Source organism: Leuresthes tenuis, unplaced genomic scaffold (assembly GCF_036924035.1).
Source record: "Leuresthes tenuis unplaced genomic scaffold, fLeuTen1.0.hap1 SCAF_11, whole genome shotgun sequence".
NCBI lineage: Eukaryota > Metazoa > Chordata > Actinopteri > Atheriniformes > Atherinopsidae > Leuresthes > Leuresthes tenuis.
In genome coordinates, this window is record NW_027325365.1 from 17813115 (window position 1) to 17836117 (window position 23003).

Here is a 23003-nt window from a genome sequence, read left to right on the forward strand (position 1 = left end):
TAAAAAACTCCGGAGTCGCTGGGGATCGACGGAATTTGAAAGTCGGCATTAATTGTTCATGGTGCTTTTTCCATGCGTGTATTCGGTGTGGTGGTCCACCTCTCCTTGGCACTGCGGGGAAAGGCTTTTCAACGTGTCTGTCACTAGAGGTCACTGTTTCCCAACATTCTCTCTGTCTCCGCAGTGCTGCCAGTTTACTAGGAGGAGTGCGTTTGATTGTTGCAGAGCTCAATGGCGGACAGAGTAGGATAGTCGCGTTCACATTGAGGACAAAAACGTTTTGACTGGGTGAGTTTCTGGCGTGACTCGGTCCGCCGCCGCGTGTCCCCGGGTGTGGCGGCTGAAACAAAGTCCACAGTGCTTCAGCGTTAACTACAAAGCTGTTTTCTACTCGCCCTCAAAACGTTAGCTTTCTTCACTTCTCATCCCGAGCGGAGAAGTTACACTGTTCATGGTGGCTCACTAAAGGCAGCTATCTTGTGAGCAAACCATGGGGGACTCTCTCGAATTGATCGGGAAGCGTATGCTTTTGCTCCTCGAAGACGGCAGGTCTGCGAATGGTTCCGAGCCGGAGAAGCCTGCGTGGGCCCGGGACTGGCTACGGGGAACGGTGCGGGCGGTGAGCGTCATCGGCCTGTCCGCTCCGGAGGTTAGCGGAGGAGGGGAGGCGACAACAACAACCACTGCTGCAGGGCTGACGGTCAGTATTTACCTGCAAGGGATTCCTTACCCCGCCGCTAAAGACTTATCAGTTTGGAAACATGCAACCTGCGACAGACGCCTGGTTTGTTTCCAACCCTATCCAACTAGTTTTTACGAGTTGCTGTTTGTTGGTATGTAACGTTAGCTGGCGCTTGTCTTGGCTTGCTACAAGTCGCAGGCACTCGGGCGAAGCTAAACTCGAGGTCGGGGATTTTCTGGCCTTTGCTTTGTTCGCTTTTTTAGCTTTTTGACATCTAGCTTGAGCAACAATATCCGCATTGTATAAGGACTCGCGGTTAAGTAGACATTGACCTGAGGTAACTAAGCGTTCGCAGTGTTATAATTAATCGCTAACAAGTTACGAATAACGGTAATAGATAGCCAGCTCCCCCCTGTTAGCTAACGCTGGTTTAGTTAAAGGCCTTACAAGTTCATGTAGGGGCGAACCAGGCATCGCTCCCACTTTATTATCGGGTCCAGGTAGTTTCGAATAGGTGATCCAATAAAATGTCGACTGAGGGAGATTAATCTTTTTGAAGATTTGTTGAGTCAACAGCCGCAGAGCAGCTCTACTGAAACAGAAATTGGTAAGGAAACTGTCTGGTGGTGGCTGACCTACATGACAGATCAGTTCAAACATTACTTATTAAAACGTCAACGCAAAGGTTTGACTCTCCAAGTGTACATAGTACACGTTAGTAAGGGTGGTCTCCTATTGAATTACAAGTTATCTTCTATATAGAGTGAGGGATATATATATTAATATCCAGCCACGTATGATATAAACAAAGTGAAAGCTGGTGCTTTATTTACCTACTACTGTATAAAGGGTTAGTAATACCACTGCTTGAGTTGTTGTAATGGTTCAGTTGACCCATGTGAATCTATTGACAGACTGAATTATTAAATCATCGAGGTGAGAAGAAAAACGTTTGCCTTTGCAGCATAGCCTGCAGTATACTTTGTAAAATTAAATAAACCGGTGGGTGGGGTAGAAAAAAAGCAACCACTAGTTAATACGTTTAATAAAAGTGAATTGGTCTAGAAAGGGGTGATTTCAGTAGATGCGTGATAGATGGTGAAATGACTCTAAAAGAAAGGTGAGAATAATTAGAACTGCGTTCCTGGAGCCGTTCCTCTTAAATGTTTGGTTTCAACACTCCCAACGCCACGACAGGTGAGTGCTGCGACTGCTTTATTTGTAATCTTAGAGCGGGAGATCAGGTAGTTGGTGTAGTAGAGGTAATTACCATATACAGATCACCATGTTCTCTCCTTTCAGGCCAAAGTTGTTTCTTTTTTCTGCAGTTTCTCCTTTAAAACAGCATTCAGATGTCAAGTTGTCTTGATTTTTGAATGTAGCCAAATCTTTCTTTACATCTGCAATGCCAGTTTCCTCTGGAAGAAACTGTACTAAAACGAAAAGGCCTGTATGCAATAATATGACCAAACAAGCAAAGAGTTGTATTACTTTAATGAGAGCGCATGTCACAAGTCGCAGGGCCTTTTAAAAGGTAAATAAAGTGACCTCGAACACTTGAAAAATAATACAGAAAGCTGCCCCAAGTGCTTTGGTTGGAGAGTTTACTCTGTGGTCTGACGAGGCAGTGGCAGCACACAGGTTTGTGGCAGGATGATCATACAGACGTCTCAACACGGTCATTTGTAGGTGCCAACGATGTTGCGTGACACCGTGAACATTCTCCGATGAGATTTCCTCACAGTTGTCGGCGAAAAAACCCCCAAACTCGACCCTTTTCAGCGAGGAACTGAGCGTATCCAATGGACTCTGAAGCGAAAATCTAAACCTTTGTGTCGTGAAACAAGGAAACGGAAATCTTATCGAAATGAGCACAGCAATTTAAAAACACTTAGACCTTTGGCAGCTCAGAGTGATCACAGGTAATCTTTCAGATCTTCGGAGTGATCGCACGCCGCTCAACCCGAGACGGGACAAACTGAAATGCAGTTTTTGTTATCCTTTTTTCACGAGTGCACAAAGGGGGAAGAAAGAAGGGTGGAAACGAGGGGAAACTGACCTGCAACGCTTCAAAGCCGCCTCTCTGGCCTGTCGCTGACTCCGTTAACGCAGACGTGTGTCGGCACAGAATGACACTTGAGTTTGCACGGTGGATACTTTTGCTGAATGCCCAATTAATATCAAAAGATAGGGTTGAAATATTAGGATATTTGATTTTTGTCAATATTGCACATCTGGTTTGGGCATGTGCAGCAGCCTCACAGTACCTAAACATCTGCAGCCATAAGCTGTTAATGTAAAAGGTAACTTTTTTAGACTTCTTGACCGACACAATTTGCTGTGCTGTCGCTGGTCTCTGAAACGATCCGTTCCACCATACCTGATACAGCTCGATACAGGCTGGTTCACTGCGTGTTGTCAGAGGAAATGTAAACTCTTGAGGTGCCAAATTGAAAGCTTCTTTTTATTTTCAGCCAACTACTTCAGCATCTGCCAGATCGTGTGGTGATATTTTTCTTTGGGACATGGAGAGTTATTTCTTAAAAGTAGCTTAAAAGTCATTTTAAACTTTTAAACACGGAATCGATTGACCCAAAGTGAAAAAATATAAGGCTCTGTCAGCCCGCATTTGCTGTCGCATCGTTTGACTGAGCTTTTTCGCAGCGTCAACTTCACTTCTGTCCAGAGTTTCTCACCAAGATTGAGTGTTTTTGTTGGTAGAATCGGACCGCTGTCCAAAGCCATCTCCGGCACATCCCAGAGATTCTGAACGGGGTTAACTTTTGGACTCCATGAAGGAAAAAACAAAGTCTCTGAATCGCTCTTTCATCATTTAAGCTCGATGAATCCTGGTGTTGTCGCCTTGGAATATGACCGCGCCGCCAGGGAAGAGATTCAGACCTAATCTTTTGGACACATGAAGTTTGTGAACCCAGGCCCGACAACTGAAGCGTCCGCAGATCAGTCACTTACTTGAATCCAGGTGTTGACTCTTTTCGCCGGGCACCTTAACGGTCTTATCTAACCAAGCGAACACTGAGGGTTTAGCTTGTGTTGTTGTTGCATATTATCGTCTCTGCGTGCGTCACAAATTCACAGAAACTCCTGAAATGTTCTTGAGGGATTCTGGAGAGTTGGCGTGTGCAGATGCTTTTGCTCATTGCATAGACTTTTCAGCCCAGCCTCCAAGGGAAATCTGAGGAAGATCAACGGTTGGATGTGAGAATGTGGCAGCTAATCGTCTTACCCGAGAGTGTGTGAGCAGGCGAGAGTTGCTGCTTCATTCTCCTTTCCGCTCCCACTATAAATCGCTTTTCATTCATTCCTCACCATTGTGGACGTGTCGTGACCTTCATATTAACTCAACAAGGAGTCCCGTCTGCTATTTTCATTGTAAAGAAAAGCGCTTACCTTAGTATGTCAGTGCAGGTTTGCAGGATCCTTTCTCATGAACGTAAGTTGAGGAACCTTAAAGCAAAGTGTTTTACCTTCTAACTTCTTTTGAAAAGGTTTTTTTTTTTAATTAAACTAAGTGTGTGGCTGTGCAGGGAATGTCCCCGCTGCGCACCCTTCAGTTTGAAGTATTGGATTGATAAGGAGGCACGGCCAGTCGTCAATCGAATCTGCCCTGAGAAAAACAAAGGGAAAGTAAAGGACTGTCCCTTCAGACGTTAGTAACAACCATAAATACTACTGCGTTCACACTGTTGGTCTCCCTTTCTGGGGTGTAGTTATCTTGGTTCGGATGATTATAGATGAGTGTGGATAGAGCCAGCGTACATTGTTATAGAAAATGACTCCTTTCACCACAGCAATCGGTATAATTGGTTAGATTTGCTTTAAAGGTTGAATATGACACTTTAAATCCGAGTACAGCTGCAGACACGTTTACTTTGTGGATGTGTAACAGTGTAGGGACGTTCTTTCCATTGAGCCTCCTGCAGATATGATATAAGATGAGTTTGCATCTGGGCCCAAAATTAATAGCTCGATATTTCTTTGGCTGTAACATGAGCCACAGTTTTTGTCTCAGTATTTTTTTTTTAAAATCTCTGTATGAATGTTAAAATCAACCCTATGGTGCATCAATGACTCCGATATGACTTTGAACCAGGACTCTGCACTCAGGAGTTTTTGATCAATGAAAGTAATACTTAAATAGGTCCTCCAACTGAGGCCGGGTTCTCTGAGAGGGGAAAAAAAAAGGCTCATAGCAACATAAACCAACCCCTAACCCTTTGACAAGAATCCTTTGGGAAAGACCTGTTCAAACCATATAAAATGCACTTTTTCCTGAGAGATCGTGTCTGTTACAACGGAGCACAGATTCAGAAGTCCAGGCTGTGAAGCTTCGAACGACGAGTCATTTGCTTCGCAGCCGGTTCATTGGACCTTTTTATCTGGCGATCTGGACAACAGCTGATGTCATTGATTTGCGGCATGTTTTGCAGATAACCGCGTTGTTGTTTTTTTGACGTCTTCCCTGCAAAATCTGGACCACTGCCAGGTGCCGGATTTTCTTTGGAAGCCAAGTCGTCCTTCTCCTCCTTAGCTCCCCGCTCTGTGTCCTCGCAGACTTGCTCGAGCACTTTGCTCTTTACCGTTGCTTTCTCCGTGCCGTCTTCCCGCCACGATAAAGTCATTCAGTACACTCTCTCGTGGAAGAATTCGAGAAGCATCGAGTATATCCGATGCAGTTGTAAACAGTGGACTGAAGCCATTAGAAAGGGTTTATTATCTCTATGTTACTGTTGCATGTAACCGACGTTCTTTGAGTGCACGCGTAGCTCCTTTTAGGACAGATGCAAGATGATTTGCTTCTATTTCCGTGTGTTATTGTTCATTAGTAAAAAGAGCAGCTGTTCAGAGGCACACAGATGGCAGTATTTTTGCTCGCTGTCCTGCCTCCACGGGAGCTCATCCTCTGACACCTTACTGTTAATGACAATGCCATCTCTTTCCCTGACTCCCATGCACGGACCAGATTTTTGCAATATGAACTAAACCCTGAACTGGCATCAGTGGGCTCCGAGGAGGATTTGTGTTGCCTACATTAGCAGGCAGCAGCTTGCCCGTCCACAGTGTTTTGGTATTTTGCTGTGAATGCACATCAGAAGGTCTTAGACTACTCGCGTGTAAGGGTGCAGATTTTCTAGCACGAGCTGCTGCGAGATAAGCCAAAATGCCACGCTTTCATGGAGTTGCACCGGCGGGTCAAAGACGGGGAAACTGAACATTTGAACATAATCCGGTTTATTTTCACACAACATTTCTAATATTTGAAACTTTACTAAAACATGCATGTGTAACACACATAGTTTTCAGCGTTGTGTCATCCCACTGTGGCATGACTTCATACAGAAGCTGAGCACAGTTTCCCTCACACAGCTGTAAAAGGCGTCCGTTGGAAGTTCTCGGTCGTGCCGTGTTGTGACAAATCCCGCTGAGGAACCACAGAGCTGGATTAGCGATCTGAGGGTCGTCTCCTTCGCTAACCTGAGGTTGTTGGTTGAGCAGCAGCGCTCTCGTCTGCCGTTACAGCCACTGGAGACGACTCTTCTTCCGCTTCATCGAGCCTCCCTTCCACCTCTTTGCCTTTGCAGTCACAACACAGCTGAGCTAATTGACGACAGCCCACCAGCCTGATGCCCGTATCGTACGAGGGAAGAGTTTGCAGCAGTTGTTTATTTTGGGAATCGATTGCTCTTATCTATTGATCCACTGATTAATTGAATGGATAAGAAAGATTTCTGCCTTATTAAAGGGCTGTGACGCCGTTCAGAAGGTACGGAGGCTGATTTATCTGCATAAACGTTCCTTTCTGATATCTTTAGAAAAAAATACCAACGTAAATGTAGGAACTTCAGCCAGTCCTCGCCACAGTCACCGCACATTATTTACTTGTGACCATCCTAACGAAGAATCGGACTCATTTCCATTAAAACGCCAACATGGAGCTCGTGTTGGCTTTTTTTGTTCGTGATTTCGCTCGCAGGCTCCTCTACGGAACGTAGAATAAGGCTCTTGTGTGACACTTTCTGTGTGAAACGTGATGTCAACTGAGCGAGTGTTTTTGTAATCTTGTAACCTGATGAATAATGTCAGTCCTATTTGGAACCGGGGGTCTGAGCGTCCAGTTCTTACGACGCTCTTTGTCTTCGGATCCCATCGATATATCGAATCCGGCCGCATAGATGTTACAGAGATGGTGCAGCAGCTTTTGGGAGCTTGAAGCCTTTCTTGTGGCGTTCCACACTGGTGCTAATGTTGGCTGGGACATTACTGGGTCATATCGATGTTGATATGTGCAGGAATTGACCACATTGTAAGATTATGTAACATTAGGTGCAATACCAATAATCCTGTGCTAAAACGTGTACATTTGGAATGTTTATCCTCTGTTGTACTCTTCCCTCTTGTTTCTTCTGACACGGTAAGTGTAAAAGTCCTTGTGCTCACGGTTTGGTGCTTTCTGTTCACTGACCAGGTATTCGTGGAGTTCGAAAACGCATCGCAGCGGTGCTCATGGGTGCAAGTGTATGACGATGTGGTGAAGGCTGTGCTGGTCGAAGACTCCGTTATCTGGGCCAGTCGTGCCGACGGTAGCGGGACGGCAGGCGTTTCATCCTCGGCCGCAGCCTGGCCTGCTCTGGTGAGTGGACAGTTGGAAAGAGCGACGAGGCCAAACGCTCGATTCCCAGCCTGTCTGACGCAGCCTTTACCAGCTGGTAGTGAAAACAAAAGCAGGGAACTGGAACTGAGTTTTGTTGGTACTAGCGGGGACTTCCAGGACAAAAAACAAAGAAAAAAAGAAAAGGGTTGGGAACCACTGGTCCAGAGTGTAACTATTGACTTCAGAGCACATTTGATTTGTCATGACTCAAGGCAGTTAATGTATCCAGATTCAGTCAAAATGTGAAAATGAATTTGAAATGGGTCGTTTTGTTTATATCAGTGCAACTAGTATTAAATAACCAAATAAACCAGTTACAAGCATATACGTGGGATTTGGAGTGCTTTCCTGATTGTTTTTGAGCTGGAAGCAGCGTTTGTCCACATGTTGAAACCATTTCTCCTCTTTTTCTGCAGGCTTTCCGTTCCCTCGTGGACAGAGTGGGATTAGGCTCGCTGGTTCCGGTGGAGTATTTTGGAAACAAGAATTTTGAGTTCCTGCCTGATAACAAGACTGTGCAGAAGTTTGAGGTGCGCAAAGGTGTTTTCTGAAGTTTTAGTTGGGCCTTCCTCCAGCTCACGGACATAATCGATGTTGGCTTCATGAGTTTATTATTTCGAGTATTCACCAAACAATATAAAGACATTCTCTGGTCTCATTTGGGAATTTAAGATTTAGATTTTTGACTTACCAGACGAGGAATCTGTTGTAATTTTTTATTTATTTATTTTTTTTTAACTCTGGTTTAAAAGAATCTGGTGACATCTGCAGACATCTGGCTTTAGAGTGCAGTGTTAAAGTGTTCAGTTGCATTCGGTCCCTCATCAGATGACTGCTTCTGCAGTAGATGTGGGTATTTATCGCTTCCGCTTCCAGTTGGTGCTGAGGGGAGCACAGCTCTCATAAGGCCTCTGAGCTGCAGGAGTTGGGACGTCTCACTACGTCTGAACACATCTCAGAAAGTTGCGAATATCAGAAACTGTAGTTTAGGACAGGCTTTATGATACAGCGTCGTGCGTCCCAAAGCATTGAGGGTAAACATGGAATTAATCAGCCTATTTTACTGGGTATACCTATGTTTTTTTTAAAGATGGAGTGCTGTATCTGTTTCATGTGATAATCCAGTGAGGTCGTGCACATTTTACAGAACATTGTGGTTCGTGTCTTTTGCAGATTGACAAAGACATTAGACACCCTTTGCTGTTGGAGCATCCCTCGCTGCAGGCTGCCATCTCCAGCTGGCGTACAGACTTTGAACTGCAGGAGATCTTCAGGAAGGGTAAGACTCAACCTTCGGCCCTACTGCCTGCCTCAACACGCTCTTTTTTTCCTCACACCATTAGACGCAAAACATTTTCTGATATTGGGCACATGTCTAAATTGGTAGCCGAGGTTTACCTGTTGAAGATTTGTTTGAAATGTTTTACGTGAGACACGACGGGTCAGTAGGATGAATTATATCCAGGTGTCACAATGAAACTATATCATGTTATTACATGCGTTTGGACAGTTGGTTTTCTTGTATTACAGGTTTTCTGAAATGTTATGTTTAAAAATGCAAATAAGGTATTAAACAGCCATAAAATCAGCTAACTTGCATACACGTCCAGGAAAAACATCTGGACACTGGATAAAGCTAAGTTCAAAGTTGTTGTATTTTGTTGGTGATTTGGGGTTTTGATATCTCACAATTTTGACTGTAAACTGCTTGAAAAACACACGTTTGCCATGTTTTTCAGGATAAAATGTTCAACAAATCAGGCTGTGAAGATATGAACAAATTCCTCAGTAAAAGAACATGGATGGATGACATTTTGGTGTGTGTGAGGGCTGCTTGAGTGGAGATTTCTGACCCAGAGTGTGATGAAAAAACGGCCTTGATAGATTTGGATCGCTTTTGTTGGAAACCAAAGTTTTCCAGCCGTCATAGATGATCTGAACCATGGAAACGTGCGTCGTGTTGAACATTTGCAGCACATCATCAAAGCTGAAAACATGAAAAACACGGCATGGCCTTTACCTGAGCAGAAGTAACAGTCGCAAACAAAAGAGCTATCCAAGCAGGAGTTTTGGGGCTGATCACTAGCTGCTTGAACCGGATTGGCAGATATCGATCACGTGAATGAAAAATGATATTCTTGCATTATTATTAATTTAGGTGTTGTCTATTTATTCTTTTTGGGGCTAATGAGTGGATTAATCTGCGATGTGTCAGCCACCGCAGCGTCGCCGTCGATCGCCTTCACTCACCTGTTTTACGACTGATGACTTGCGAGACTCTTGTGGATGACACAAGAGTCTCCCCCCCATCCTCCTGCGGTTGTTATCTTCTCTGCAAACAGTTTAAATGCACTTCTGTTGGCTTTTTTTTTTTTTTTTTTTTTTTAAAGTTCTGCTAGAATCTAACAGGAAGCTATCGCACAATGAACGAATTGCATCGTCCGAAACTGAGACGAGCCAATGAGACTTCGAGCTCAGCGCGAAATACTTCCTTTTACTGTCAAGTTTGGTTGAAGAAAGAAGTGTAAAGTTTGGTTGTGATTGCAGTACGTCTCCATGACGGGGAGCAGTCGCTGTCATTTAAAAAGCTAACTTTTGGTGAATTTAGCAGGGATCTGGAGATGCACACAGAGAAAGTCTCATGAAATAAACCCCTTAAATGTGCACGTTTGGCATTTTCTTTATAGTAGTCTGAAGACGTGTTAGTTCTGCTGTGCTTTGCCCCAAGTCAAGCGCTTCCACTCTGTGTTGTTGATCTTGAATGTTTAAGGTTGCCACTTGCCTCGGTAGCTGGATGCGCATCCTTTGCTACAGTTAGAGGTCTTAAAAAGGTCGGATATATTTTCGTAGGGCACACACCGGCAACTTGAGTGTAAATAATCGTTTTATAGCTTCTGAGTCATGTACAATCCTTTAGAAGTATTTACAAATGTGCTTCAGTTTAAATAAATAAGAATAGTAAATAAGGGATGCTGCATTCAAGTGTGAGTCATCAACACCAATTTGATTAGGTTTATTTGAATATAAGAAATGTGTGTTTAACATACAGGGGTTGTTCAAAATAATGGAAATCGGTTTGAAATAACAGTTACATCATTTACGTCCTCCATTAGAGGTTATATCTGCTTCAGTGTGGTGAGGAATAAAGTCATACAAGTTAGGGAATATTAAGTATTGCTCAAGCAGAACCTGTCCCAAGTCTCTCAGAGATAATGAAGGCAACACATGCCAGATGTTTGATAATGTTACGGTCTGGTGATAGTTTGAGGGGGATTTGAACCATTTTAGCCGCATGAATCTGTGCATCAAAATGTTAATTTAGCACGATCTGCATAAACCTCCTCCAGACAAACTAAAGAGCTTCAAGATAAACCCTTAAACATTGATGAACAGCGATTTCATTCTAAGAGCACACTGTGGCAGAATGCTTAATGATTTCTGTTGGTAGACCGCTGAAGTTGTCCAAGAGCGACGGGACAAAGGCGAGAATGGAGGAATGTCGGCATCTTTAGGACACAGATCTGCTAAAGTCTCGGACGTGCATTTAAATAAGAGGAAAATGACCTGTTGAGTTCAGAGCCGACAGCGACAATTAACACTGGATCTGTATGAAATGTGAAATTTGCACAATGACTGTTGCCACATCAAAAACACACACGCGTGTACTTCAGATGTGTCTGAATGGAATTCTTTCTTTTTTTCCCTGTTCTCGTTATCAGGTTCATACACCATTCAAGGACGCAGGGTTCGCGTGTACCAGCCAGAGTTTGAAGAGTGCTGGGCCTCGGGGCTGGTCTCGCAGCACGACCCGATCTCACACATCATGGAGATTACCATGGATAAGGTAGAGTTTCTGCTTCGTGTAAATGTATTCAGGTGGTCGGGCTGTGAAAGGATACTGTGTAAAGACTTCTCTGTCTTTCTTTCTCTTTTCAGGCAGAAGAAAATCAGATGGTAGATCCTCGTGTGATACATGTCATGCTAACAGAGGAGGAGGTAATGTTTTCATACCACTCAGCTCTGCATGTTGTGTAGTGCTGTATATGAACTACGCCCTCTAGTGTCCGACGCAAGCAAAAGCCTTTGCATAACCTCGTGTGTTGAGTTGCATGTTGACTCGAGGTATTTGGTTGACATTCGGGTCTCACTTGTAGTGATTAGTACATAGTGTGCACTTTGTAAGAGTCAGATATTCACTTAAGCTTGATTTATTTCATTTTCTCCGAACAGTTAACTGTGACTCATGTAGTGAATGCACAACGATGTGCAAACTTTTCCCTCCCTCCTGCTGATTGATTTAGTTTATTCCTCCTAAATTGTCACAGACTGACCCACTGCAGTTCCGTGTGTCTGTTTCTGCAGAGTTTAAGCAAGTTTTTGGTTGTGCCTGCAAATCGTCTCTGTGGTAGTTTTCTCCACACGTTAAATGCACACTTTTCCCATCTAACGTAACAAGGCGTAACTTGAATGTTGGTGCAAGGTTCTTTGTTTGTGCTGTAATGCATTTTCTGTAGATTTAAAAAAATGTTTCAATACAACTTTTCCTCAGCTTGGTAAGAATGGACGACGAAGAAAGGACAGTGAAACGATGAAGGGCGACGGTGGACGCAGACGTAGGACTGCGTCGGAGGGTGAGGACGACTTGAACTTGAAACGATTTAAAGGAGCTGGAGATTCTGAGACAGATGCACAAAACTGTGGTGACTCAAACAAAACTCCAGTGGAAGGGATGGGCATCTGGGCTGGAGACTCTGGTGAAAGAGTCAGCAGCACAACCAAAAATGGAAGCTCTTCAGAGGGAACCTCTCCTCTGGGGAGAGTGTCGTCCCCAAACACAAACTCCTCACTCCCGATGGACCAATCAAACGCTGCTACTCCTCGCTATCCGGCCCACGTCAAAGAAAATGGCCGCACCCTCTCCACACAAGGAGCTGCAGACTCCACCACTACCATTGCTCACACCCCAACCCCTCCCCCCCTCAAACCAGCCCCGTCTCCCTTCTCCACCACGTCTTTTCCTTCGCTAGGCCAGATGCCAATCCTGGTCCCTGGAGCTCCAGCCCCAAAGGTCTCCTCATCTCCCCAGCCAGACCGAGAGGAAGCCTGCCAGTCAGCTTACTCTAAAACAGCTGCTCTCGTCTCCCCGGGGCCTGTCACCATTTCTTGGTCACAAGATAGTGGTCCTAGTGTCGCGCTCTCTGCATCCGTGGGTTTCAGTTCTAAAGCTCCCGCATGGGGAAGCCAGACTGAGGTAAGGCAGTCAGTGTGATTAATAATTCGTGACCATTAAAACAAATGTTTTTCTTTTTACTTCACCCCGATGTTTTATTTTTTTCAGGCCTCCAAAACACCATCGGGCTTTCGTGTGACCCAAGCTGTGGCCACTGCTCCTGTATTCGGAGACGTTACCTCGCAGACCAACGGAGCTCCTGTCACCACCACAGCCTCCCAGGACACTCCCAGACCTTTTGGTTTTGGCTTTAGCGGAGCCAAGAATGAGACTCAGATTAAGCAAGACCAAAACCTGTTTTTCCAGTGCATGACCCAGAACTCTGGCTCCAGCCCGAGTCTTACTGCTAGTCAGACCCAAACCAAGGACACAAATTACTTTACTGCAGTGTCCGAGAGTCTGAGTAAAGAGCCCCCAAGTCTTTTCAAGCCAGCAACTTCCACCGAAGGGCTGAAAACGCCTGAGCAGCCCAAAGTGCCTGAGGCCCATCCAGCGGGAAATGGGGTGTTCAACAAATCAGCCTTTCAGAGTGGCTCTCCAGGAGGACGGAGTTCTAGCGTAACAATTGGAGGTCTTGGTGTGGCCTCTGGAGCCCAAAGTGCTTCTAAGAAAAATGGTAATAATGGAACTTCTGCAGGGGGCATAGGGCTACACTCTAGTTTTAATTCCTCAGATAGCCACCACAACATTTTTCTGCAGGCCTCCAAAGAGTCTGCTAATCCATTTTTGGCATATGGGGATAAAAACCCCCATACATCTTTTGTTGGCCTCACTGGGACTGAACCACAGACCCTGGGTCCGACATTAGACAGTAAGCCTAACCTTTTCACTATGGCAGAGCAGTCTAAGGGGGTTCTGTCCTCCACATTCCCAGCACTTTCAGCTGCTGGTTCAGTCAGCTCTTCCTCCTCTCCTGCACCTTCTCAGACTTTACAGAGTGAGGGAATTGTAACAAAAGAGGAACAAGAAGATGGAGAGATGCCCACATCCACCTCAGGCTGCCCCATGTTCGGAAGTACTGGCTCTGGTGGAACGGAGGAAGTGCCTGTGTCCTTTGACCAGAGCCAATCTCAGAAGTTTAGCCTCGAAGAAAGAGGCCAGTCATCTAAACATGACTCGGACTCTAGTAGCAACAGTGATCTCTCAGATCTTAGTGAGAATGAGGAGGGTCTTGAGAAGGGCCAAGTCCCTGGAGGACCTCCTAATCCTGCCAAGGATGGAGCCATTATGCAGAAAAGTAAAGGCAAAGGAGCCCCCAAGAGCCGTCCACGGAACAAGCCTTTCAAAGGTCAGTCTGGGTCATTTTCCAAACTTGTAAAAATGTCTTCTGGAGACCAACATTATTAGGAATAGAATTAAAACCGCATTGTCTTCTTTTCAGTGGGTCAATCTGTACTGAAAGATCAGAGCAAGGTGCGTCGTCTGAAGCAGTCCGGAGAGTCCTTCCTCCAGGATGGCTCCTGCATCAGCGTGGCCCCCCACCTGCACAAGTGCCGCGAGTGCCGACTAGAGCGCTACCGTAAATACCGAAATACAGACGATGACAGTGATGACGAAGATGACCCGAATGTGGCCTGTCGTTTCTTCCACTTCAGAAGGTATGGGTTATGTGCTGCTGTGCCGCGCGGTTGGATCAGTGTCTTGAGCTTGAAGAAAACAATTCAGCTTCACTCCTAAATATGTGCGTTTGTTTGTTTTTCCTCTTCTGCCTGTGACCAGGTTGGCATTCACTCGAAAAGGTGTGCTGCGTGTAGAAGGCTTCCTAAGTCCTCAGCAGAGCGATGCCATGGCCATGGGACTCTGGCTGCCTGCACCTGCTGTCCAAGAGGGCCTTGATCTTGATACATCCAAGTACATCCTGGCCAATGTGGGAGACCAGTTCTGCCAGTTGGTCATGTCTGAGAAGGAAGCCATGATGATGGTGGAGCCTCACCGTGAGTATAAAGACATCTCTCCGATTTGTTTTTGCCAGAAATGTATGTCACGTCCGTAATTGAAATATTTTTTCCGCCGTCCCTCAGAGAAAGTGGCGTGGAAACGCGCCGTCCGCGGTGTCAGAGAAATGTGTGACGTGTGCGAGACCACTTTGTTCAACATCCACTGGGTGTGTCGCAAGTGTGGCTTCGGAGTATGTCTGGACTGCTATCGGCTCCGCAGAAACAGGCCAAGGGAAGGTAATCCCTAGTGAGATTGAAAGAATTTCAGCGCTGAGACAACCTGTTTACCACAGTGTTTATAGGGTTTGCTTAATATGTCTAATTTTATTTGGGGTTGTTTGACTATGTGGAAAATGTGTCTAACTTTTGTGCTTTTCTTTAGATGTCGATGAGGCTCCAGAGGATGAGGTGTTCTCTTGGTTAAAGTGTGCCAAAGGCCAACCTCACGAGCCACAAAACCTCATGCCTACACAAATTATACCTGGGACAGGTAACTTCACTGCATGATTGAATCGGCAACTTATAAATCGATAAGTAAATATCTCATATAGGTGATGATTTTTGTTGCTTCCCTCCATTAGCTCTTTATAACATAGGTGACATGGTGCACTCTGCAAGGGGCAAGTGGGGTATTAAAGCTAACTGTCCCTGTGCCAGTCGACACACAAAGCCTCTAGTACGACCTACTGCCCCCAATGGCATTTCACAGGTAGAGTTGTGCCACTTCTGTGCTTTGTCTTTGTGCCGCATTTTTAAAATAGTTTAACTGGAAGGCTGCTCTCCCTTTGTGCTTGTCTCAGCAGTCTACAGCGAGCGGTGGGGGTGGCCTTGCAGCTGCAGCCTCTGGTACTGGCACCGCTCCAAAATCAGAGGGAGAGACGTCAGTTATCAAAACAGAAACTACACAAATGGCAAGGCCCTCGGACAGCGGGGGAGGGGAAAGTGTGGGTAGTACTAGTAACTCTACCACTGGCACATCATCCCCCTGTAATGTCACCCAGTCCTCTGTCAAGGACTTGCGCTCATCGGGAGAGGGCAACAGCTCTGCTCTGCACTGGCTAGCAGACTTGGCCACTCAGAAAGCCAAGGATGACACCAAGGGTAAGTAGCAAATGGGAAACGCTGAGTCACTATAGTCTCGGCGCATAAATAAAGTTTCAGATTTAAAGTGGCCCCACCATCCTCTTGCCGTTTCCTTTCAGAATCCAGTTCACTTCGCTCCGTGATGAATCGAGAAAGTCGGCCTCCCTTCGGCCTGGACTCACTCAGTGCCCTGTCAAAGCCTTCTGCTTCCAGCCCCAAGCTATTTAACAGCCTGTTACTGGGCCCCAGCATGACCCAGTCTAAGCCTGAGGGGTCCAGTCTCCGGGACCTGCTCAATTCCGGACCGGGCAAACTGCCTCAGGGCCCTGGAGAAAGTGGGGTACCGTTCCCCTCTGTTTTTACCTCAGCAAGTGTAAGTTTTCATTTTGTGATGTATTCCAAAATTAAAAAGATTTATGAAACCTGTAAACCTGTCTGTAAATGAAACCATTAGTCTATTCAAATCATCTTTTCTCCTCATCTCCTTATTTGGCAAACACCTCCACCAAAACCATAATCACTGTCATTTAGAATAGAATATTAAGATTCAAAGTAATGATAATTGTGTCATTACTGTGTTAATAAAGGAATGATCTTTAATTAGTGAATGCTAAGGTGTTAACTACGAAAAAAGGACTTCTTTCACAAAATAAATGAGGATTTTACGGTTTGTGCAAGTTGCATAACTTTGTAACCCAGAATGAATCTTTTGGTCTTTTAGAGTGACAAACTGAAGAGCAGCCTACCGAACTTCCTGGATCACATCATCGCCTCTGTCGTGGAGACCAAGAAAGCGGAGGGCCGTCGCTCTGGGACCTCTGAGAGTGGTGAACTTGGTGTTTTGGGGGCTCGTAAAGATGGAGTAATGGGCCTTAGTGTTTTGGAACCACATACCTCTCACTCGTGGCTCTGTGATGGGCGACTTCTTTGCCTACAGGATCCCAGCAACAGCAACAACTGGAAGATCTTCAGAGAATGCTGGAAGCAAGGACAAGTAAGAGTCACCAGTAGAGTGTAGCTGAGTAAATCTACATGAACACGGAATGGAAACATATCCCCCTGAATATTAGGACAACAAATCACATGGCTTTAAGGGAAGTGATGGATGAAATGCTGCAGCTTTGATGAATGTCACTCGAGCTTCTTCTTCTTCTTCTTCTTTGTTCCCAGCCTGTGTTGGTGTCAGGTATACATAAACGCCTGAAATCTCACCTGTGGAGACCCGAGGCCTTCAGTCAGGAGTTCGGAGACCAGGACGTAGACCTGGTGAACTGTAGAAATTGTGCTATTATCTCTGACGTGAAGGTGCGAGACTTCTGGGACGGCTTTGAGATCATTTCCAGTGAGTTCTCCAAGCACGCGCATGCAAACTGTACAGCTACGTTCGCGGTCCTCTCCGATGTCAAATGAAACTCGTGTGTTTTCTGTAACTGCAGAGCGACTGCAAGATAGCGATGGAATGCCCATGGTGTTGAAATTAAAGGATTGGCCTCCAGGTGAAGACTTCAGGGACATGATGCCCACAAGGTGAGAAACCCAACAACGGCTTTTCTGTGTCCTCAGCAGAATCGCATTCTCCAGTCTTCCAACTAAGTGTTGCACCAACACTAGAAATTCTGGCTTTGATCATTTGAAACGCATCATCGCGTGACGCCGTCGTACTTTTACACACACACGGCGTCTGGTGTATGTTCTGTATCGCTGTCGCAGGCCTCAGTGGGTAAATGCAGTGTTCTTTAGTGGAACTCTTATTGCTGTTTGCCATCCTGGTGATAAGGCCCCTCAAGTCATCTTTACAGTTTTAAAAAAATATATATATTACAGCCAAGATATTGTTGCCACATAAAGTTTAGGGTTAAACGCGCCGTAAAAAGCAGAAACCATGTTGCGACTCGATATTCAGCTGGGGGAGTTTTTGGGAAGCAGTGAATCGTTTGTGGATTTTCAGAAATCTATTTTCGCTCTTGGTTGTTTAAGGTCTTTTATTATGATTATTTCTTTTAATGTTTCCCTTAAAAGGTTTGATAACTTAATGGAAAACCTCCCCTTGCCTGAGTACACGAAAAGAGATGGCCGTCTAAACCTCGCCGCCCGGCTGCCCAACTTTTTTGTGCGTCCTGACCTTGGACCAAAGATGTACAATGCCTATGGTAAGAGGAGATGTCCTTTCTCTCTCTCTCCGTTCAGTATCCATCCATATTCCCTCGTTGTTTTTTTTTTATTTTCTTTAATTGTATCTGTCTATCTTCCCTTCAGGCTTAATCTCGACTGAAGACAGGAAGGTGGGAACCACTAACCTCCATCTGGATGTGTCGGACGCTGTCAACGTCATGGTTTATGTTGGCATCCCTCACGGAGAAAACGGTCAGGAGGACGGTCAGTAGACTTTAACACACTATCTGCCGTTCTGTCGCACGCATGCACACACACACACACACACACACAAGTTTAATGTGCGAGAATTATTACAAGACATCATTACATCCTCACAATCATTAAAGTCACAAATCCAAATTGCGTAACATATTTTTCCTTATTTATTTGATAGCGGCTGACTCCCCCAATGCCAAATACACCATATACTGTGTGCCTTTAGGAAAAGAAACATTTCTGGGAAACAGTCGCTATCTCTCAGCTCACGATTCAGCTATTTACCTCCTGCACAGTTTTGTAGATGTTATTACAACCTTGCCAAGAGTATCATGATTAGGCTTTTACTCCAGGCTTGATATGCTTGGAAAAGACACTGGAGAGACCCTCCAGTGGGTCTCACCAATTTACATTGTGACAAAATTTCTCCTTCACAGAGGCCGAAATCTCTGGACGCAAAGGTCTGTAGACTTTCAGTTGTATCACTTGAGTAGCATGCCCTTCTTCTTGACTAACTCCCCTTCTTCACTCCTGTGCTCCATCCTTCTGTTATTATCTGTTGCAGTAGGGGCCAGAGCACCAGGACCCACCCCTCAGTTTGCATTGTTGCATGTCCTGTACCCTGCTCTAAATTTCTATGCAAATGCAACTTTTATTAAACTGAATAACGGACGGCATTGAAACGCCTCATGTTACCCTCTCGAGATGCTGCTCTTCTTTATGCGGATATCAGGTTTTGGTTAAAAATGCACATTTGCAGAAATTCCATGAGATGACATGAGTTCAGATGTCATTCAGCTTATTGCACGGGGACTATCCTCCCTCCCTGTTGGCTTCGGGTGCACAGTGCTCTGGTCCTTAGACTGTGGGAGAGAAGTTTGAATGAAGGGCCTCTAGAGTTGGCATTTCTCTTCCTCCGCAGGCTTCTTTTCACTCTCTGACACACACAAAACAAGGGATGGGTATTGTTAGGATTTTTTGTGATGGATGCTGCTTATCAAATAGTTTCCTGTGGTTTGGTCGAATTAAAATGCCCCACAAAGCCTCCAGGTGTGTCCCTTCTCCATTCGTTTTGTCATGGCTTCCTTTCAGTTTTGATGAAGGGGAGAAATCGAGAGTTGAGGGTCAGCTGTCCTGAGCTGATAAATGTGAGCAGGAAGAAAACGGGCCAACTGTGCTTAAGTTTGTAGCGTTTAAACTTGAGCATGTGCAGTAACTTTGTAAAGCTGCTTACTGTGGAGTTGTTGCATGACTGTACCAAATTATTAGTAAAAGAGCTTCGTTTGGCTTTGTCAAATTAGCAATTTTGCATAGATCCTCCATACCCATTCCTGTGCAGCTGTTGGCACACACACACACACACACACACACACACACACACACACACACACACACACACATTATGTACCAGTCCGTCTTTATCCCAGGACCATTCCAGGTTTTATTCACGCATCAAATTTAACGCATCAAACACTGATTTTTATTTCATTTTGAACAGCACACGCTGGGCTGTCACCCACCTAAACGCAAACACATAGTTCGGTTGTGCAAAGACACCGACAACTTTGGGCTCAGCTGGAGACAAAGGTCCATTCAAACACACACAGTGGTCAGTGTCTCTCTAAAGGAGGGATCAGTCTGTAGTATAATGGGATGTCGGCAGTAGTTTTACTGTGGCTGCTGTACAAATCAACAGTAGGCTGTGGATGTGAATGTTGTGTCAGTAAATGTGATTGTGTAGTCTGTTAATTGTCCTTTTATCTGCCCCGGTGGTTCTCAACTGGTCTGGAAATCCATATTTGATTTTTGTAACCTGTACACCAGTAATCTGGGATGCTCTTATGCATGAGAAATGATAGTTATGCTGTGGCGTTTTTATGCTATGCCAAAGGCGATCACTTTTGGGCTGAGCAGTAAAGCTGCGTAGACGCCCACTGCGTGATGTCTTCTTCCTTTTCTTCATTCCTTTTCTCCTCTGCTATTGGAATCTGTAGCAGCCCCTTCAAACGTATCGCTATAGAGTTGAAATTTGGCTCATTTATTGCGGGAAAGCAACAAGACTATCATCAAGTTTTCATGTTTGGTCGTTGAGCACCGAAAAAAAAAAAAAAAGAGAGAAAAAGGTAGCTTTGAATTCCTTGGATCAAAGCTTTCCGCCATATTGGATTTATTTTTTAAAAAGAATTTAAAAAGTGAGAAGCTTTTTTTCTTTCATTCTTCACTAAAAATTGGCACAGATGATCTCGGAATAATTATGTGTGTTTAATGGAGTATTTGTCCCTCACAGCCAATCAAAACTACTTGTGAAGTGACCTCGATGTTTCGATCCATCAAAACCAAACGTGGAAACATTGCAGCTCTGTTTTCTTTCAGCTTTGTACGTGACCCCGATGAGCAAGTTGCCATCCCGACTGCTCCCGCTTCAGTGCTTTGACACCCCCCCCCCCCCCTCCCTTTTCGCTGTAGCATTAAGTAGCATCAGTTCTTTGTGGCTAAACCATGAACACACAGGACTGCTGCTTAGGATTTATGTGATGTAGAAAACCAACATGCTGTAGTTTCAAACAGCATCTTAAGAGAAGCGCTCAAACCCGCTAGGATGGCTCGGGACCCAATACGGTGTCGTGAACCGCCAGTTGAGAACCGCAGCTTTGCACCATTTGGTCCAACAGTATGATTGATGGATGTTTTAATGAATTTTTCACAGTCCCAATAACTCTAGCTGGTTCTCATTATGTAGACTCATTCTTGAAAGTGTAATAAAAAAACCCTGCTCAAGAAATGCCAACGAAGATTAGAATGTCAGCTTGTATATAAAGAAACTGCTATGATGAGTAGTTATGGAGGCATTTAACTGATGAATGTTTTGTATCCTGTATTTGTGTGCTTTGTTCTCTTATTTTGGTCTCCAGAGGTCATGACCACCATTGATGAGGGCGATGTGGATGAGATGACAAAGAGGAGGGTGCACGAGGGAAAGGAGAAGCCGGGAGCTCTCTGGCACATCTATGCGGCCAAAGATGCCGAGAAGATCCGAGAATTGCTCCGCAAGGTCAGCAGCCCACAGATTTCGGTCTCGGATGTTATTGGGACCCTTTCAACGCCACGTTGCCAGGGTCCCTCACAGAGGTGTCAGAATTTGTAATCGTTTAATGGATGATGTCATCTGAACTAAGCCGTGACCTTACTTACCCGTCTCAGGTGGGAGAAGAGCAAGGTCAAGAGAACCCTCCAGACCACGACCCCATTCACGACCAGAGCTGGTATTTGGACCAAGTGCTTCGCCGCCGGCTCTATGAAGAATACGGCGTCCAGGGCTGGGCCATTGTGCAGTTCTTAGGGGATGCTGTGTTTATCCCGGCTGGAGCTCCACACCAGGTCTGACGCATCATACAGCGTCAAGCTAACTTGAGACTCGAATAGAAGTTCTCTCTTCGTAAACACGTTTGTTCTTCTGGCCTCAGGTACACAACCTGTACAGCTGCATCAAGGTGGCAGAGGACTTTGTGTCTCCCGAGCACGTGAGGCACTGTTTCAGACTGACGCAGGAGTTCAGACACCTGTCCACAACTCATACAAATCATGAAGACAAGCTGCAGGTTGGTGGTTTCTCTTTGTCCCCTCATAAAAAGAAGTCATATTTTACTGGTTCCTGTTTGATCTGGTCTGTCGGACCAGAAAGAGACGCTTTTAACGGCCACCTGACAGCCTTTTCGTTTATTTCATAAGAGAACAATCGAGGAGAAGGTTTACTCACACCACTGTGTGTATGAAGAAGCGCTTTCCATCCATTTCCTTTGGGAAAAGCTCATTTTTACACCGATTTGAATCGTATCAGTTGATGAAAACTAATTGCGGATTTATTATTAGCTTCTATAAATGTCTGTTTCTTTTAAATTTTTTTATTAAAATGGTAAAAAAAAAAAAAATTGCATAAAACATTCGAGACGTACAACAGTCCGGTTGCTTTAACAGACTGGACTCTTTCTGCTCCTGCTCAGGTGAAGAACATCATCTACCACGCAGTGAAGGATGCGGTCGGGACACTGAAGGCCCACGAACCCAAACTGGCGCGCCCTTAGTCCCTCCCCCCAGACCACCAGCCGCTGAAGACCACTCCACTACTCACAGCGTAGATCACACACCTACAAAAGTACAAGCTGCAGAGTACAGCGATGATGTAGGGTGTTCGTGGCAAGGAAAGTCTTGGTTTTTTTTGGGGTTTTTTTTTTTTTTTTAGGGGGAAAAGAGAACATTTCATTTGGGGGAGGGGCTAATCGAGGCTTGGATGAAGGAGGTCTTTCATCGCTGTTACACAGTACGCTCAGACTTGTCTAGTTGTTTTTCAAATTTTTTAAAAAATTTTTTCCCCGTTGTTTTTGTTGATTAACATTGTATTTAAGGTCAGTGTGTTCTGTTTTCGTTGTATATGTAAGACGTGCGAGTGAGGGAGGTAAAAGCTGACGTGCCTTTGGAGCAGAGGTTCAGCTACAATATAAGCAACTGATGAAATGTGAGTGCTGGGCTAACTTTCCTATTTTGATGACATTAATACTTTTCTTGGATAGGAGCGAGGTTGACCTGTTTTTGTAGACTTTTCTTCTTCTTCTTTTTTTTTTGTTAAAGTTTTTAAACAGTTGATTTTTTTTTTCTTTTTCTGCCCTCTGTGGCTGAAATGATTTTGCGACGCAGCCGGTCAAGGGAAGCAGACCAAAGTTTTGTATTTTTAGTTTTCTTATTTCTCTTTTAGAACAAGAGATCTTCTATTTTTCTTTTCTTTTCTTTTTTTTGTGTCTCTTAGCACAAGGTAAAGGAGAGCTTCAGAGAGGGCAATTTTTCTTTTCCACCTGTCTTTGTCCCATGGGTTCAACACAAACTGCAGACTTCCAACATTGTTCAAGAATCATAATTGCAGCTGAACAGAACTACTGGCCATTAACATTGTATCAATATATATATTGATCTTAGCAGTCTGTTTGATTTTTCACAATAAAGTTTACAAAAACTACTTTGTGTCGTGCTTACTCC

General features: G+C 44.8%; 1 protein-coding gene across 2 annotated transcripts; it reads left to right on the top strand.

Moving 5' to 3' along the window:
* The first annotated feature begins 187 nt into the window (after positions 1-187).
* On the top strand, positions 188-22983 carry kdm3b (lysine (K)-specific demethylase 3B). Of its 2 annotated transcripts, none has more exons than XM_072395865.1 (25): positions 188-700; positions 7170-7334; positions 7772-7885; positions 8529-8634; positions 11075-11199; positions 11292-11351; positions 11905-12606; positions 12694-13873; positions 13967-14183; positions 14305-14519; positions 14607-14759; positions 14905-15012; positions 15104-15231; positions 15323-15623; positions 15725-15978; positions 16327-16599; positions 16776-16947; positions 17042-17132; positions 17625-17755; positions 17862-17981; positions 18413-18436; positions 20888-21027; positions 21177-21353; positions 21440-21574; positions 21977-22983. In XM_072395865.1, the coding sequence occupies exons 1-25, from the start codon at positions 491-493 to the stop codon at positions 22055-22057; spliced, it is 5382 nt and encodes a 1793-aa protein (XP_072251966.1). In that variant the 5' UTR covers positions 188-490; the 3' UTR covers positions 22058-22983. The 2 variants fall into 2 exon arrangements, with proteins under 2 accessions (XP_072251966.1, XP_072251967.1); XM_072395866.1 differs by having other exon boundaries at positions 15326-15623.
* The last annotated feature ends 20 nt before the right edge of the window (positions 22984-23003 follow it).

Bases quoted from the DNA above. Each gene is read 5' to 3' on its own strand.
- kdm3b (XM_072395865.1), top strand. From the start codon at position 491: ATGGGGGACTCTCTCGAATTGATCGGGAAGCGTATGCTTTTGCTCCTC. The intron at 701-7,169 runs GTCAGTATTTAC...TTCACTGACCAG, and splicing joins CCACTGCTGCAGGGCTGACG to GTATTCGTGGAGTTCGAAAA. The intron at 14,760-14,904 runs GTAATCCCTAGT...GCTTTTCTTTAG, and splicing joins CAGAAACAGGCCAAGGGAAG to ATGTCGATGAGGCTCCAGAG.